Raw genomic sequence first — 18761 nt, forward strand, 5'->3', positions numbered from 1 at the left:
CATATAAAGATAGAAACGCAACATAAGTAGTAGTAGCTAATTGATACGTGTAAATATTATACAGTTAGCCGTGCACAGCTCAAGAGCGGAATAACTATTAACGGAGAGCGTAACAGTATTCAGGTGAGTTTCTAGCCCCATTCCTTGTTATGTTTTCGGGGCTGTGTGCATACTCGATGTGTTGTTAATACATTTATCTTAAGTGATAAGTGTATGTCATATGTGATATGTGTGATAGATATGAATGATTGTTTGTCGGTACGCGAACGATCTTCGGATATTGCGCGTAATGTCAGGTTAAAAATAAAGGTACGAATATTATATGTCGTAGATGTATGAATATTCAAATGAATACTTGTCGGGGCGTGATCGATCTTCGGATATTGCACGTAACGACAAGGGGTATGGTTGTTAATGGATGAGGTAAAGAATGCCTAGAGTGTTCTTATGATATAATGTAAGTATGTGTGTATAGGTACACGAATGGTATGTGATATGTGTGATATGTATGAATGATTGCTTGATGGTACGTGAACGATCTTCGGATATTGTACGTACTGTCAGGTTGTAACTTATAAATATGGTAAGTATGATACGTATGTTTATGTGTATGAACGTAATAAAGTTAGGAAAAGAAGGAAATGACGGTTGTATGGTTGTATAGTTACGAAAAGGGTACCGAGCCCTAATAATACTCGAGGTAGGATGTATGGTTGTATGGTAACGAAGAGGGAATCGAACCCTACTAATATTCGAAAACCAAGGGACCAGACCCTTATAATATCTGTGATGTTAGGGACCAGACCCTTATAATATCTGTGATGTTAGGGACCAGACCCTTATAATATCTGTGATGTTAGGGACCAGACCCTTATAATATCTGTGATGTTAGGGACCAGACCCTTATAATATCTGTGATGTTAGGGACCAGACCCTTATAATATCTGTGATGATAGGGACCAGACCCTTATAATATCTGTGATGTTAGGGAATCGAACCCTTCTAATATTCGAAAACTAGGGACCAGACCCTTATAATATCTGTGAGGTTATAGGGCGAAAGGCTCTTTAAAACGTATGATTATGAATGTAAAGAAAGTATGTAAGTAAGAAAGAAAGTATGTAAGTAAGAAAGAAAGTATGTAAGTAAGAATGAAGGTATGAGTACTTATGTGTGTATGAAAGAAAGTTATGAGGTTAAGTACGAATGTATGTAAGAAGGTATTGTATGATATTGTATGATTAACTAGAACTCACTCAGCGTAGCTGACTTTTAGTATGCACGCAGGTGAGCTGATTATAGAGTTAGCATGAGGATGACACACGGCATGGATTGAACGGCTGGCATCTGAAGAAAGAAGTAAAGATGTTTTAAATATAAAGTTTTGTGTTATGGTATCAAAGAAAAGATTTAATGTTTTGTAACAAATGATTGATGTTTTATATTCCGCGAAAAGTTTTAATAAACTCTGATTTAAAGAACTGTGTTTATGAGTAAATCCGACGCTAAAGTGGGGCTACCGGGTTCGGGGCCTTACACAACCGTCGCGGTAAGTCATCTTGTAGAATACGGCAAACATACCAACAGATGGATCGAAGTTGTTGGCTTGACAACAGAATTCGAAGTGTCGAATTCTTAACATCCCAAAAGGATGAATATGTGATAGATGAATTCTGTATGTCGTCAAAATTGATTGAACAAACTTTGTCTCAGGTAATCGGAAATTTCCCGTTGTAAAGTGGTTCACATAAACGGCCATTTTATTCGCCGGCGGAGCAGTGTCAATCGCGCCATCAGCCGGACGCTCAGCCTCTCATGCCGGCGCCAGACCGTATAAGTTTACAACATCGTTGTAATCTTTCTCCTTAAGGTTAGCGCCAACCTCATGGATAGCATGAGCATTCTTCTTGTCACCCGCCATCTAAATATATTGGATTTAGAAGTTGAAAGGCAAAACAAAGAAACTTCAAATCTGCTATCGAAGAGAGAAAAAGAGAAGAAAGCAATTGACGATAATAGTGAATTGGAGACCATATGTGATCTATTTATACACATCGCAATAAATGCAACCGACTGACTGCCAGAAGAAAGAGAAAACGCGGACCGTTAGATGATTGACACGTCAGTCGGGAGATTCGAAAAAGTGTGAACAGGCTGTCAAAAGGCCTTAAACACGTCCTGTCAGTTGCCCCACGTTATTTCTCTCTCCGCCACGTCATCATAATCATCAAACTTGAAAAAAATTCAAATTTCGGATAACTCAAAATATCTTACAAAGATATTATCCCTCATACAATAAAATATTCACAAGATAAAAGTTTCTTTCCAGTAATACTCAAAAGGCGGTTACAAAAATATGAAGAAACTTTTACAAATCTTAAGGTTCATGTCTATCCTAAGGAATAGGAGCTGATGTATCTTCCGGAGATATTGGTGGAGTATCCTCAGATGAGGCGTCCTCAGATTTGTCATCCAGATAGTTCCTCAATTGTTGCACACCATCGTCGGCTGAGGCAAACTCCGGAAGCATATTTTGTATAGGGAACACCAGGCCATCATATTCTTTAATCTGCATGTCATACTCTTGCTTAACATCAAGGTCGTGAAGTGGATGATCTTCAAAAGAACGACCAGTTTGAGCATACACCATCCCTTCATTAAAGCTCGTCAAACGGCCGGCCTGGGAAGAAGCAGTCATCAAGTTAGCAAAGCTATCAGTTAGCTCAGAACTCCCTTTAATGTGTCGAATGACCTGACAAAGGAAAAAAAGTGACTCATTAGCATCAACAACATTCAATGGGAAATAAAAACCTGAAAATAAACTTACAGAGTCAAGCCCTCGATCTAACAACCATTGGCGATCCTGCTTAGCACGTTCCGCCCTTTCCCCAAGCTCCTGCAACTCATCGGACATCTTTTGCTTGTCATTTAACGCTTCAGTTGCACCGGCTTCCGCTTCTGTACGGGATTGCAGCAAAGAGTCATAAGCAGCCTGCATGTCAGTGGTGTTTTTATCTTTAAGCTCATACTGCTCTTTTTGTAGTTTTAGTTCTGCTTCAAGCTCCTGGATCTGGTTGCCTTGCCGGGTTACCTGGCTTTCTAAAGCCGAATTAGCTTCAAGCACCCATGCTAAGTCATCCTTTTTCTTTTGAGTTTCAGCACGAGCAGCCTCAAGAATTGAATTTTGCCTCTCGCAGGCTTCTTTCCATTAACGGGCAGCAGTGGCATGCCGATCCTTTTCACTTTGCAAAGCAATTTTGGCATCAGATAATTTCCATTTCGCCTTATTCGCCACCAAACGTTGCTCTTCAGCTTCTTTTTTAGCTTCCTCGACAGCTCGAGAAGCTTCTCCAAGCTTACCACCCATCGTTCGCCATTCGCGTACTATTTCTTGTACGCAAGCTAAAGAGTTGGCAAAGGACGAAGAAATATCCATGTGAAGATCATGGCGAGAGCGTCCACGCTGGTGGATTCTCTCCGCAGCTGGCGCGCATTGCTTAATAAAAGCCATGCATACATCCGGGTCAGTAAAGCGGGATCCATTAACAATGTCCCAGTTAGGGGTAAAAAGATGGTAGTCTTCCCCTGGATTCGCCCCTCCATAATAATCAGAAGTTGATGCTTGGAGGCGAACTGGGATAGAGGAAGTCTGTTGAGGAGCACCATGTGTTTCCCCCCCCCCCCCTTCGACATCATGAAAAGTCCACCCAAACTTAAACTCTCCTCCCTCACCCACGGGTAGAGGCGAGGAAGTGAAAGAAAATTGTGGAGGTAGACGAGGCGGGGATTCCTGAGTTCTAACGCCTTCCGCATTCACGGCGGGATTATTTTCTTGAGAACCAGAAATCTCCCCAGTCTGAAAAAGATAGTCCAAGGATTCGTTGACTCCTGATTGCAGATTCGAACCCTACAAATTTGTCTCAAGAGGAGGGGTAGGAGGCCTATCTTCTTTCTCCTTCTCTGGTGGAGGAGACGGCTGTTTCTCAGGTTCAGGCGTTGGCGATGGTAATTTATCTAATAGAGCATCTCCAACAATTGATGGATCTGCACAAGAAAACTACATTTAGTTACCAATCAAAACAGTGACTTACAAAATAATAAATACGTACCAATCACCGTCCTCATGCGTTCTGCAAGGCTGGACTTCAGCTTCTTAGAACGATGAGTCCGCTGTTTCTTTGCCTCTGGTTCTCTTTCGGCATCCGCGGAACTCATGCCCGTGTCACTTGCTTGAGAAGACCTCAGGGTCCTCTTCTGTTCCAATTCCGCCAATAAGTGCGAGACAGATGAAAATTCAGAAGCATCATCAGAGCTCCCTTCTTCTTGGGTCGCGGTATCGTCACTCGATAATAGAATGACGATTGTCCCATCAGAAGTCAGGGCATTAAGCGGGGGAGGATTTAAAACATACGCACCTGATTGAAAGGTAGCGTCCAAAACGATTGGTTCGGCACGCACCTTAACGGGAAAAAGGAAGTGGCCCTCAGTCTTTTTAAGGACAGGTTTATCTTTCGCGTCGCGAATACTCTTCCTCGCACAGCCCCTGTTCTCAAAAAGAGCGTTTAGCATAGGCCTTGAACCTGAAAGAAAGACGTAAAAAGTCAGTCGTAAAATATAAACAAAAAGAAAAAAGAAAGAAAGGCGACTTACGCTCGTCCAAACCGATGAACACAGACTCCAAATATGGAGATGGCAACAAACGGCTCATACCCGCCAATACAAGGGCTTCCTCAGGCAATGCCCGCATTGGCGTCGGTTCCGAAACAAGATACGAAACCACTCTCGGCCTTCATGAGAAGCCGTGACGATTTCCGAAAGAGCCTCATTCGTCGAGCGACGAACCATTACCTCCGGCATGACATCCTCGGATATCCAGAAAAACTTATTGCGCCAGCCTTTCGAACCCTTCTCGGCCTCATAACCAATAACCCTGTCGGCTATTCCCTGACATGTGAACCAATCACCTCGGTTGGCCATCCGGTAATAAACAGGAAACCGGTCAAGTCGAGGCAACATCTCGTGTGTCGTACACACAAATTCATAATGGCGAATTCGCATGACAGCATGAGGATGTAACTGGGATAAATGGATCCCTTAAGCACTCAAAACCCTCATAAGAAACTTAGTTGTGGGAAAACGGAAATTCCCATAGACAAAGTAGTCGACATATACAGCCATCTTGCCAAGTGGTAGTAGACTGGCAATGGACCCAGCGACAGGAAATTCTGGCCCCCAATCAGGTGGAATGCCATAGGTACGGATCAGATCTTCGTACTCAGATCGGTCCCAATTGACCTCCACTTCGTCAATATTAGGTATTAATGATTGGCTGGCCATCACTTCATCAAGAAATGTAGAACAACGAGCAATCTTGAAAACACTTGACAAGGTTAATAAGAGTTCAAAGAGAAAAAGATAGACAATATTTGGAAATCAACGGCGATAAAACTTCAAAAAGAAGTTAACCTCCACTATTTATACCCATCGCAATTAATGCGATGGGATATGAACAGTAGAGAGAGAAAACAGTTACCCACTAAATAAGCGCCACGTCACGCGGGAAATTCAAAAAAGAGAAAAAGGTGAACAGTCGGGTACAGTGACAGCCGGCATAAACGTCACATCGTCTGCCCACGCGCTTGCGAGTGACCAACTTGTCCCTTTTCATGATTATCCATGGTTTTCAACAGAAGATATTTTTACCAACTTGCAAAGCTCAAAACCCCCAAAAAAACCTTAAGTTCAAAATTTCGCCCGCATAAAATATTCCACGCGGAAGAAACACTGGACTGGGGGACTTATAGAGGTAGGGTACCAAAAAGAACCAAATACCCTTAAGTATCACCCGTGGGCCAGCAGGAAGCCTCCTTCGAGCCACCCGCGGGACGTACGGATTACCCACTTAACCGTTTAAGGAAGAAACACTCACATGACGTATGCGCAAGCGTCCGGGCACCCTCAGAAGTCATCCGCAAGACGGAGTACTCATCCGCATAAATAACCAAGAGGTAATGCCTCAGGACAGCTGTAAGCAGCCAATTACTTTCTAGAAGATTTACTAAGATAATTTCTTGGAAATAGGTGATCTCTCAGCCAATAGATAAAGGACACATGGCAAGGACGTTATAACCGTGCACATGGCCAGGGTTATTTATCATCCTATCTCATAAGGACGCGTGTCCAGGTGGTTATACATGCACATGCAACATATAACTGAACCTATCATGTGAGGACACGTGTCTAGGTGGTTACGAGAGCATCTTCTGAAAAGGACAGCTGGCCCAATCACATTTTCACATCCTTCGGCTATAACTACCATTTCAATCTTCATGAGGTATTCATTCACTCCCACTCTACTCTCACTATATACTTAAGTACTTATCTTCATCAGGAATGTACTTATTCTCACGCCGGAGGGTGGTTACGGGAAGACCCCCCCCCCCCTTGTCCTTCCCGTAACGAGCTCACGGTGTCTATTTTGCAGGTTCCGGTCACTAGACTTCGGGGAATTGGGCTTGTATCTTACTGGTTGTTATCCGTATGCTACCATGTGGACTCATCGGATCTAGAACCCGTCTAGGGGAGTAGATCCGTATTTCTTCACTGAGATATAGTTAAGTGAATGTGTAAAGGTTTCTATCAGTGTATTTATAGTTAGTTTCCTTGTAACGAATGAATATGCTAGAAATATGGATGGATCGATGTTACCTTCACTGGATGAAGGTAGTTTTTATCTTAATTCTATCCTTTAATCTTATCTAGTTGTTTACGTGTTTATTTTGCAGCGTAAGAGTGATCATTATGGAGCATCTTATGATTTTCGTTCACCATACTTATTATTATATTATATATTTGAAAATTAAAATTGCTCACCTTTGTTAACGTGCCTTTTTTTTAACATTTATTAATTTTAATACTTCCTTATAAGTTAGTGGCAAATTATTTATTATTGGGTTTTTAGAAAATGGGTTTAAAATTTTTGGTCATTATAGGTTTATAGTTTTTGCCCAAAGGCAAGCCTGTGGGCCCAAATAGTGCGAACAAGTTATATCTATTATTACGTAAGACTATTACATCGAATTTAGCCTAATATAATCAGAAAGCATACTTAATCTCTAATTGCAATTTCTCTTAAATTATCTAAGTAATATTGATAATACAGACTTTCTGGGAGGATAGTAACTCTTGTCCCTAGATCCAAGTGTGCTCTTTTAATTTTAAAGTCACTGACTTGTGTAGAAATTAGAGGTGTCCTTGGATCTTTTAAGTATGGGTAGAATTGTAACCGAAACAACACTAGCATAAGCAGTCATATCAAACTTCTTTGGAATCTTATGTTTCCGTTTTGGGTATAAAAGTGACCTTAAGATATTTAGCATAGGCAGGAACTTTTTTAATAAGATCAAGTTTGTGTCCATTTAAAATCGTGAACCATTCATTTATGTAACAAACATAAATGAACACTAACATGCTCATACCTTTAACAAACATACCCAAACAAAAAACCCATGTTTGGTTAACTTTTAATGTCCGACCATTTATTTGGCTATAGACTATAGTTAAACGAATGCACACTAACATGCCGCGTTCGTGTCTGAAACTGCAGCTCCAGGTTATCAACCAAATTTTTTTAAAACTAGTTTTATACCACTGAAATATAAGATAACTATTTCTCCATGTGAACTGATATATTTTAACATTGTTTATATATCTGTACCCTTTAGAATTTAATGTACTCTCGGAGATGACTTTATATAATATTTGGATTTAAGAAAAACTAAGAAAGGCTTCCATTAGTAAACGTTGACTTTCTCCCTCTTGTAACAACCAAGATTCCCCAATGGGTCTAAAATCATCTGGGTTTTCTAAAATCATAACCACCCTATATGGTTCACACCACTAAAATCTTAGATAACTATTTCATGATGTAAACTTATACATATTATAATTTCGTTTATATGCCTGTAGCCTTAATTAACTATTTCGAGTCATCAATGGACTGCAAGGATGACTTCATATAATATTTGGATTAAAAAAGACCAAGACTTCCAAAAGACCATAAGAAATATTAAATATATACTTTCTTCCTCACATATATAACTACCAAGATTCCCCCAGTGGGTCTATATATTGCACAATATCTATACACCATTTCATTCATCCCAGCTACCATTTTTCAAAATGAAAAACATGTTTGCAACAATTGCATTTTATTCTTCTTTTATTCATTTGCTACTAGTGGGGAAAGTAGCAAGTCGTCATTTGCAGTATAATGCTGAGGAGTTAGTATCGGATGGTGGAGTGGATGAATCCATTCTACGTCTCAAAGGAACTGATTCGGAGTGTAAGCTAATGTATGGTTTTTTGCCATGTTCAACCAATATTCCGAGTCATATTGTCCTGATTGTGATTTACGAGTACCTGTTATATCACGGGGAATCCTATGCGGGTGGTGATGGTCGAATATTCCGAGTCCTTGGCAAAAACTTTTGTGTTACAAGTTTTACTCAGATTCTTGACGCCCTTCCAGATTCTTTGATACTTCTTGGTAAGTTTTCTCTTCTATGTTCTCCGTACCAACCATCCACTAGATTTAACTATGCTTCTGTGTATGCTTCTGGTATAAATACAAACAGGGGATGGCAATGGGTTGGGTCTAGGCATTCCAAACCCATATGTCAGGTAATTACCCGGCGGGTTTCAGGTATACCCATTAGCTTATTTAAAACACCAGGCAGTTATACCCGGCCCAAAACCTATCAGGTTTCTATATGATTTGACAAAATATAACTAATCAGTTAACATTTTGCACTAATGCAACAAGGTAAATAAGTACATTTTTATGTAAATAGATCTACGCGCTAATCCATCAAACAAATAACTAGGTAATGGCAATTATAACAAGATGAATCCACAGTGAGATTATGTTATTAGCTTCAACAAATGATAATGAATCAACTAAATATTTGTGTATTTAGAATATACTTTTGAGTATATTAAGAATATACTATTTGTTTTAATGTACTATATAATATATGAAAAAAATATGTCGGGTACATCGGGTATATAATCTGGTAAATGGGTCAATGTTATTGGGTAACCGGGTCAGGTAATCGAGTATATTGAAAATCCCAAGCCCGTCCCAAACCCGGGCAAATTTTCAAAACTAGTCCCAAACCCTAGTGGAATGGGTATTACGTATCTCAATTGTGTTGGGTTTCGGGTATTCCCATCGGGTTTCATTGTCATTCCTAAATACAAACGCAATATATATTCATATATTCTACTAAGTTTCATGCAAAGAATAATTAAAGACTTTGTACTATGTTGTAAACTGGTATTAGCTCCCTTTAGGATTTATTAAGTATAAGGGTGGTGCATTTTTGTAAACACATTTTAATCAAGTTGTAAGATTAAGGCTATGTTTTTAAAAACGGACCGCACATCGAACCAGCTGTCGTACTAGTTCACTTGTCAGACCGGTCAGATCAGTCGATCGGATTCAATAACCGGAGAACATCATAACTGGTTAAGAAAATAAGTGTTGATTAATTTATAATATCGTAGTCTACTTTGATTATTGTATAATAATTCAAATATTTGGAAACGGTAATACGATTTTTAATCTTGAAATACTAATATTTGTGTGTGATGTAGTTACTGGGGTTGTATGACAGTCTTTTAATGTTTAATTAAGAGGCTATCTCTAATTAATTATAATATAGTGTGTTTGGTTCACTAAAAAGACACCTTAACTAATGGTTCATGTAGCCTTTCAATGGTTAAGTTTGAAAGACATTTTAAGTGATTTAGAGGTTCCCTTTTAAATCTTAATCAATCAGGTCTCTTAATAAGTCAGCAAAAAAAAAATGTTACACAACCACATTTGTTTCAGAGTAATGTTAATATGGTATTGGAGTGTTTAATTCTTTAAGGCTACAAGTAAGAGAAAATATTGAATACAAGTTATAAAGTTTGGTAATTCTAAAATGATACCTCATGAAGTATAATATACGTTTTTAATAATCATTATATGGACTTAAATAGTTTGGTAAGAGTGCTCCCAGGTTTTAAAACCATTTACACTCATACATTATATTAGAATTTTCGTATCTGACATTTGCTTAGCTTTCGGGTTCAACCGAGCTTCTATTCACTGGTTCAGCCTGAAAACTCCATAACCGACCAACCGACCGACCAGTTAAGTTGAAAACAGTCCAAAGAGAGTAAAGCAGACCGCATTACTAAGATTTATATTTTTACTGTTTCAAACTGATGAACTATTTTCTAACATTTCCACCATTGGTTGTTTCGGATGTAGTTATCGGTCTGTCGAGTACTAAAGAGAAAGCTCAAGACTACGTTCTAACAGGTGCCGGATTGTTAGCTGGATCGTCAATATTACTTCTCACACTTCTCTGGGGAGCATGTTTCATTTGCGGCAGAAAAGAATTCTATGTTCAACCTGATTTAAAACAAAAGAATCGAGCAATGCAACTATTAACTGGTTTGATTCTTCATCAGTATATAATCATTATTATTTTGTATTAGCCTAAATATTTGCACATTTTTATAGGTTCTGGTGTGTTCACAGATGTAGAAACCAGTGTTGATGCCAAAATTATGTTTTTCTCACTTATACCATTTGTAATAATCCTATTGCCTAGTGTGTTTGGTTTATCATATTCTAGTCAAGCATACAGACTCGTTTTACTTGTCTCACTATTGGCTTCGGTAATTTGTTTTATCTCATACTTCGTCTATCAGGTAAACATTTCTTTCATCTACAAAGAACTTGCTAGCTAGAAGTGTCTTTAACCTAGATATATATATTTGAAATATTATTTATAGTTCTAAAAGTAATAGTTTATTAAAATTAAATGTTTCATTTTCATTTGGTGAAATACAATACAAGAATGAAAGAAACAATATTTTGGAAAAACCTTATTACAAGCCCCAATCAACAATTGGATTATTGGAGTTGTCATCTGATTAGCCTCCATTTTGGGAACTCTCTTGCAGATTTATGAACCACGGATATGGAATAGGAGACTAGAGTATGCAGAAGCCGAACAAAAAGTCGAAATGCATGTACCATTTTATGATGTACAAGATCTTATGCTGGACAGTTTGATGATTAGACAGAAAAAAATGGAGAAGAGGTTGGAAAATCTAGTGGCTAACAAAGAAAAAGTTGAAATGTTTGAGGAATGGGTTCATGGCACAAGAGAACTAATGAATACTGATTCATTTTCATCGCATAAATCTAATCAGGTCAGTCTCACACATTAACTTGTATCAGCTTGCATAGTGAACTTTAAAGGAACATTGCTTTGAGGCATGAGCAATCTGTGAATATTACTTTTTCGGTTGTATATTTCAGGTTGTGGAACTTCTGCTAAAAGAAAAGTACACATTGATAAATCAAATGTGGTGTATGATGGAACATGCGTCTATAGAGACACTGCTTAAAGATGGAAAACCAGATGAATCTGCTATAGATAGGTAATTGTGATTCATCTCCTATTGAACGGGTCAGTTTTGGTGGTTGTTCTAAAGTGTTTGTAGATCAACCCATCCCTGCCTGTCCAACCCGCCAGTCTTGCCACTTCTTTGTAATGAATAACTGTCAGTAGTCTAACTATGAGTTAAACTCAATTTTCAGATTCTTTGAACGCATAGATACCGACAATGATGGATCTATTACAGGAACAGAACTAAAAAACTTCATCCTGAAAGTCAACAATGAGAAGATACTGGTAGATGACGATATAGCTAAGATCATGATGAGACATTTAGACATTGATCGAAATGGAAATATAGATAAAGCCGAATTCAGATCCGGAGTTGGAAAATTGCTCGTTTCATGTAACTTGCAGTTGAAGGATAATAACCAAGTAAGAAACATCATGATGAAAAAAAAACCTGCTACATTCTAAATTAGTAGATGATTAGAGGGGATTTGGGTTGTCTTATATCTCTAGCAGGTCAAACAAAAATTAATCTAAAAGAAACAATAAATTAGTCAAACGATTTTGTATTAATTTTTTTGACCCGTTACTCAACCCTTTAATGATTTTGTTCAGAAAACAAGCAGCTACAAGGCAGATGAAATGTTGAAGGCAATAGTACTACTGGTAGTTGGGATCGGTATACTAATAGTCTTGGCTGAGCCCCTGGTGGAGAGTGTTAGACAATTTTCAGAATCGGTAAAGATTGAGCCGTTTTACGTCTCATTTATCTTAGTCCCACTTGCTACGAATGCTAGAACAGCAATTGCAGCCATTAGAGCTGCAAATCAGAAGAGACATATGTTAGGATTAAACGCACACACGAACCGAACACACACGCGAAAACAATAAACGACACGAGGATTTAACGTGGTTCGGTCTAAATTGACCTACGTCCACGGGTGACAACTAGATATTCTTTATTGAGTGACAACGATTACAAGTACACGACATCAAATATATAGAGATACACTTAGGGTTTGTATCTTATTAAACAAGAAATCCAAACCGAGCCGGGCCTGCCCTTTGGACTTCAAATAATAAACCGGGCCTACACCGAAAGGCCTACGAAACCCAACAAACTCCCACTCAGAGGCCTTGAGTACTCTCGTCTGCACTCCTGATTGTACTTCTGTAATCCGAAAATTAACCATCTTCTAGTTGCCATCGCCTTCTCATCAATTAACCTGAAGGCCCGTTGAAGCTCCCCGGAGCTCCAACACGTCACTCACGGCTAAAACTGCCCCTGACCCATTCTCTGTCCCTACCGGCTCCCATTGAAACAAACTACCGGATCCTGAGATATCCCGAGAACAAACACTCTCCATATTCAGCAAATAATTCACTGTAGAGACTTTTACAGCCGGAATACTGGTTTTCTTAATCCACTGTCGACCTAGAACTGTAATTGAAACACGACTTGTGCTCCCACTGTCACGATGTCCTCTGACTGATTTAACCTTCCTAGCTCGTTCATCCTGAATCTTCACTTTAGCTCTGGGTTTGTTACTTGCAAAACGAACCTTCTTCTGCCCACGAGATTCTGTGAACCGGAATTTGTCTTTCACCGAAACTGGATCCACTCCTTTCGGTGACATATCGACCATATACAACGAACCCATTTTCTTGCCACGAGCAAAAACGAGATTCCCTTTGACTACTTTCCACTGCCCATTCCCGAACTTAACATCGTAACCCTGGTCATCCAACTGCCCAACTGAAATCAAACTTTTCTTCAAACTTGGAATAATCCTAACATCTTTCAAAGTCCAAGAAGTACCGGCTGAAGTTATCAAATCAACATCTCCCATACCCGTAACCTGTAGAGTATCATCGTTCGCAAGTCGAACCTTTCCAAAATCCCCAAACTTTAGATTCTTTATCGTTTCACTACAGTGAGTGACATGAAACGATGCACCAGAATCCATCACCCAAGCATCAACGTTATCCTCAACACTAAGAACGTAAAACTCATCCTCTGGGCATTCTTCTGCAGTGTTGAGTTCTGTAACGTTCACCTCTTTCTTACCATTCGGACACTGATTCCTAAAGTGTCCCTTCTCTTTACAACCCCAGCATTCAATATCATTACGAGTCCTAGACTGACTCCTCTTCCTATTCTCACTACCTCGTTGTTTTCCCCTACCTCTATCTTCTATGACAAATATATTACTTGGTGATTCACCTGAACTTCTGCGTCTTGAATCTTCTCCAAGAATCAAATCCCGAATCCCATCAAAAGTAATTTTTGTAGACGAACTACAAACCGCAGTCACTGTTTGCGACCAGCTGCCGGGCAAAGAGGATAATATCAAAAGACCTTGAACTTTATCATCAAACTTAATGTCGACTGACACTAAGCGGGACAGGATCGAATTAAGATTATTAATATGCGTTGCAATAGACTCGCCTTCTTTCATTCTTGTAGTCACTAGCTCTCGGATAAGATAGACCTTATTTGCTGCAGAGGGCTTCTCATACATGTTGGATAGTGCATCAATCATACCACGCGCCGTGGTTTCCTTCATGATGTTAAACGCCACATCTTCCGACAACGACAGAGTAATACAAGCCCTAGCCTTCTTGTCTAACTTCTTCCAATCTGCTTCTGACATTTTTTCTGGTTTTTCATCTTCTAGCACCACATCCAAGTCTTTCTGACAAAGTAGCGCTTCAACCTGCATCTTCCACCAACCAAACTTCTGTCCGTCAAACTTCTATATCGAAACCTTTCCGTCTTCTGCCATGACAATGACTAAAACGAAAACCTATATAAACGTACCGAAAATACGAACTGTAAATCAGAAACTTTAAACTGAAACGATAAAACCTGACAATCACGGTTGGCACTGGTTCTCCGTTTCTTTAACGCCTTTTCTGACTTAACAACTGTTCTTCAACTAAAATAGGATCTTGATATAATTGTCCTTAGCTCGTACTTTGCAACTAGGATATCGACTCGCAAACTGAATCGGACTTTGCTTGGTGGTTGCTTGTGGTTGACTTTTCCTTTTGTTTCACGTGAGGACACCAATTAATATGAAAACACAAGACTCACAAATAATAATATTTGTGGTAGTGCCACTATGTTCTCACGCACACACCCCCAAGAAAAAAAACCTCAATATTTCTGCCAAAGAAAATTCAATAGTCCAACAAACAACCTAATCTTGGTCAGAACCCCTGGTCACGCCGATTTTCTCCAAACAAAAAAGGCAACCAATAATATCTAAATTTTGCCTCTCTCTCAAACCCACGTTCACAAATTAACTCACGTCTCATGCCGAAAAAAAAAATGCAAACAAAAGTTTTCCGCTAGATAGCCGGCGAGGCTGCCGTGTCTGCTCCTAGCGGCAAGATTCGGACGACGACGGAACCCTAGCGCGGTATGGTAGCGGCGGCGGGAGGTTTGGCGGCGACTCGATGGGTTCTCGTGTTCTTCGTGTGATACGAACCTAAGCTCTAGATACCACTTGTTAAGATTAAATGCACACACGAACCGAACACACACGCGAAAACAATAAACGACATGAGGATTTAACGTGGTTCGGTCTAAACTGACCTACGTCCACGGGTGGCAACTAGATATTCTTTATTGAGTGACAACGATTACAAATTACAAGTACACGACATCAAATATATAAAGATACACTTAGGGTTTGTATCTTATTAAACAAGAAATCCAAACCGGGTCGGGCCTGCCCTTTGGACTTCAAATAATAAACCGGGCCTACACCAAAAAGCCTACGAAACCCAACAACATAAAACAACTTCTTTAACTTTTTATGAGGTTTGTCCCTCTCTTTTAATGTGATTTAATTATCTATCAGTAATGGTTTGACCCATGTTAATTTACATGTGAATGAGTTAGTGGTTTTAGTTGTATGTAGCCAGCCTTGTCGGGTTCCTTTTGTTTGGTTGGCGGCTAACTCGGCCTCCCGTTGTGTTAAGCTTTATCCTATGTGGAAATTTACATTCTCAATTTTCTTAAAATTCAGATATACCACAAGGTTTTCCTGAACAACATTCTGGGATTTTTCGTTCTTGTCTCAGTCATATTTTTCCACAGGTTCACATGGCATTTTTCAGCGGAAGTTCTTGTCGTGGTCATTGTTTGCGTAATAATGGGACTTCTTGCAAGTTTGAGATCCAAGTTTCCTAACTGGACTTTGCTCATCGCTTTCCCTCTCTATCCGCTATCTATGGTGTTTGTTTATATAGTCACTAATGCTTTTCAATTTACTTGAAACTGGATGTACAACTTGTTGTCTCTCTTAGACCATTTTTAGCCTATTTGATGAGTTTGAGAGTTGGTTACGTGTATTGCCTCTAGACGATCATAACCCTATTCTTGTACCCTTACATAATTCCATTTTTATATTTGAATGCTGACAAATTATGTTTTTCACTTCAATTTCAAGCACGAATTCTTCGCATGTGTTGTTCTGTTTTGAGAACGTCGCCCATGGACCACAAACTAATAACACGGTCTAAAACTAATAATCCTCCTCAAGTTGAAGCATTGATATCAATCATGCCCAACCTGTTACAAGTAAAAACTATGTGAGTTCTATATGGAAAGGTTTAGAAAGGATATCTAAAGTTGAAAGTTTGTCGTTACGTGAATTGACTGAATAGATGGATAGATGGTCTATTTGAGTACCTACTATGTCACGTCCCAATTTTCGATTAACAGAGTTTTATCGCGATGTGCATAACATATCAGGATATAGGATATAGCCACGTGTCATACTGAACAACCATTTAATAATGAAAAATCATCATTTAATATTACTCATCATTAATGAGAATGGTACATTTACAATATAATTTATGTTTGCGGAAGTGCAAAACAAGTATAACATGTTAACCATAGGGCGCAACTACACCCAGACATTACATTTTATGGTGCTATGCAATACTAATGATCCAAGGTATGCGAAGACTTTCAAGTTTGTAATGTTCCACCATAATACGCATGTGATATACAATATTAAAAATAAAGAAAATGTTTGTGTGCATTCTCTCCCAAAAGCAAAAAAGTATGTAAAAGAGAGGAGCTATGAAACTCACCTCGAGTGCGTGCTAAGTAAAAAAGTCAATAGCTAAATGTAGAGTGCCCCGTACAAGTATCCTAAAACCCCTGTATCCAAACAATCCCATTGTTTATTGTGTTTGACCAAGTTTGACTTTTGTTGACAGTTGACCCAAGGTTTAGCGAGTTGACCCGACGATACGTTGGCGACTTATTAATGCAAACATGTTTGTTTATAGTCGCTATGCATCATTTCCAACAAGTATTCCAGATGCGTACATGTAACACCCCGACCTCTTGCGGATTATACTTCAGGACGATATGTTAAAGGTGGTTCATCTCTCGTAAACACTATTATGGTGACAAATATTTATTTATATTTATTCATATCATAACACATGTACATTAATCTTGTCATATTATAAAGAGTTAACCAACTAAAATATATAAATCTTGTTATTTGAAATATCCTATCGGTATATGTTACATGGTCTTCGCATAAATCAAAATCACTTAAGTGTATATGTAGCATGCATGAAAATATATGACAATTACAAGTAGTTGGTGAGTAAATATAAGTTTTGCAGTATATGTATATATAGTGAAATCTATAATTCACATGTTGAGAATAATTACAAGCATATATGAATATGTAAAACAACTAACATAAACGTGTAATCATTATTTAAAATGGATAAATGAAAAATCAATGTGTATCCATTGTCGTTAGCACAAAGCCAAATATTTATGAATAAGGTATGATCATACAAGTTGAATTTGAGATATACTTGAGCCAATACAATAATGAAATGAGCTAGCAATACAATTAAGCACAACATATATACATAAAGCATATAATATAACATACAACATGAGACTGAATTGTAATATGCAATTGAAAAGGTAAAAGAAACCAAAGTTTCATAAAAATGAAAAATGGGGTGGCCGAGAATCGAACCCACGGCTAAGGTTGGGTAAATTTTATTGAGAAGTTCAACAAAAGACCCAAATTGAACAAAACCCTACAATTGAGTGGATTGTCTGTCACCTCTGTCAATTAATATCAACAGAGGGGTTTTGTTACAATAACAAACTAAGGTATAGCCCGTGTTACACACGGGTGGAAAAACATGTCAACAAAATTCAAGCAACACAAAACTTCTTCAAACTTTCGGACCAAAACGATAACCATTTACATTGTCTAGATATTAAAAGTTAAAAGTTCAATAACTTAATGTACATCGAACAACCAAAAAACGTCAACAAAAGACTAAACATGCTCTTTCATATTAAACCACCATCAACTTCTTCAAACATTATATCAAAAGAAACTCATTTTGCTTTACCACTTGAAAATATAATAAAACAATAGCATCCAAATTAAATATACAATAATAACATATTTAATATTGAGTAACATTTGAGCATTAATAAAGTTGTTTTTATTAAAACAAAATAACATATAACAACAAACAAAGTAAAATAACAACATAAAACATCTTTCTAACTTAAACCATTAAACCAAAAGATATATCAATAAAAACCTTTTTTTGACCGTCATTTTATAACTAGAAAATTTGATACTATTTCAAAACAACCCATTTTGAAATTTTTTTAAAATAGTAACAAAATATAAAAAAATTGGAATTAGTCAACTTCAAAAAATTATGAAATTGTTTTTGATTTTTGACCAATATTACAATAAACTTTTAAATCATTGACATTAATATGTTGTTAAATTTGTAAAACTTAAAAACGTTTTACAATAAATGAATTCTCAAATAACTTTGTAAAGATTAAAAAATTTTATGTTGACTTTGAAAATAATTAAAGCTGAAAAATATGACTAATTAATTTAGAAATAATTACAAAAATGAAAATCAAATCGGTTAATTTGAATACTTTAAAAAATTAAGGAAAAATTTTAAAATGAGTTTAAAATTATGGAGAGTATTAAAATCTTTAAAACTTTTTTGAAAGATTGGTCAATTCCCGAATCTAAAATGAGTTTAAATATGTTAATTAAATTTTGTAGTTTTAAGTTTAAATTTGGTCTTCCATGTAAAGATAGAAATAATTTGAAATATCTTGATTCATGAGAATAAGAATATTAATAAATTATGAAAAGTTGTCATGTTTAATAATATTCACTAAATCATATGTGCCGAATAATATTTATAAATGATGATAAAACGGTTATTTAATTTATGATATAT

General features: G+C 37.6%; 1 protein-coding gene across 1 annotated transcript; it reads left to right on the top strand.

Annotated features, from left to right (window-relative positions):
• Positions 1 to 8181: 8181 nt before the first annotated feature.
• Positions 8182 to 15806, top strand: LOC143570816 (sodium/calcium exchanger NCL2-like). The gene is made up of 9 exons (XM_077056363.1): positions 8182 to 8548; positions 10322 to 10507; positions 10577 to 10767; positions 11023 to 11274; positions 11384 to 11505; positions 11666 to 11897; positions 12087 to 12309; positions 15272 to 15300; positions 15509 to 15806. Exons 1-9 carry the CDS (start codon positions 8182 to 8184, stop codon positions 15755 to 15757), a joined length of 1851 nt encoding a protein of 616 aa, XP_076912478.1. The 3' UTR covers positions 15758 to 15806.
• The last annotated feature ends 2955 nt before the right edge of the window (positions 15807 to 18761 follow it).

Source organism: Bidens hawaiensis, unplaced genomic scaffold (assembly GCF_021521415.1).
Source record: "Bidens hawaiensis isolate Kalapana, Puna unplaced genomic scaffold, B.hawaiensis_p1.1 tig00025091_1, whole genome shotgun sequence".
Lineage (NCBI taxonomy): Eukaryota > Viridiplantae > Streptophyta > Magnoliopsida > Asterales > Asteraceae > Bidens > Bidens hawaiensis.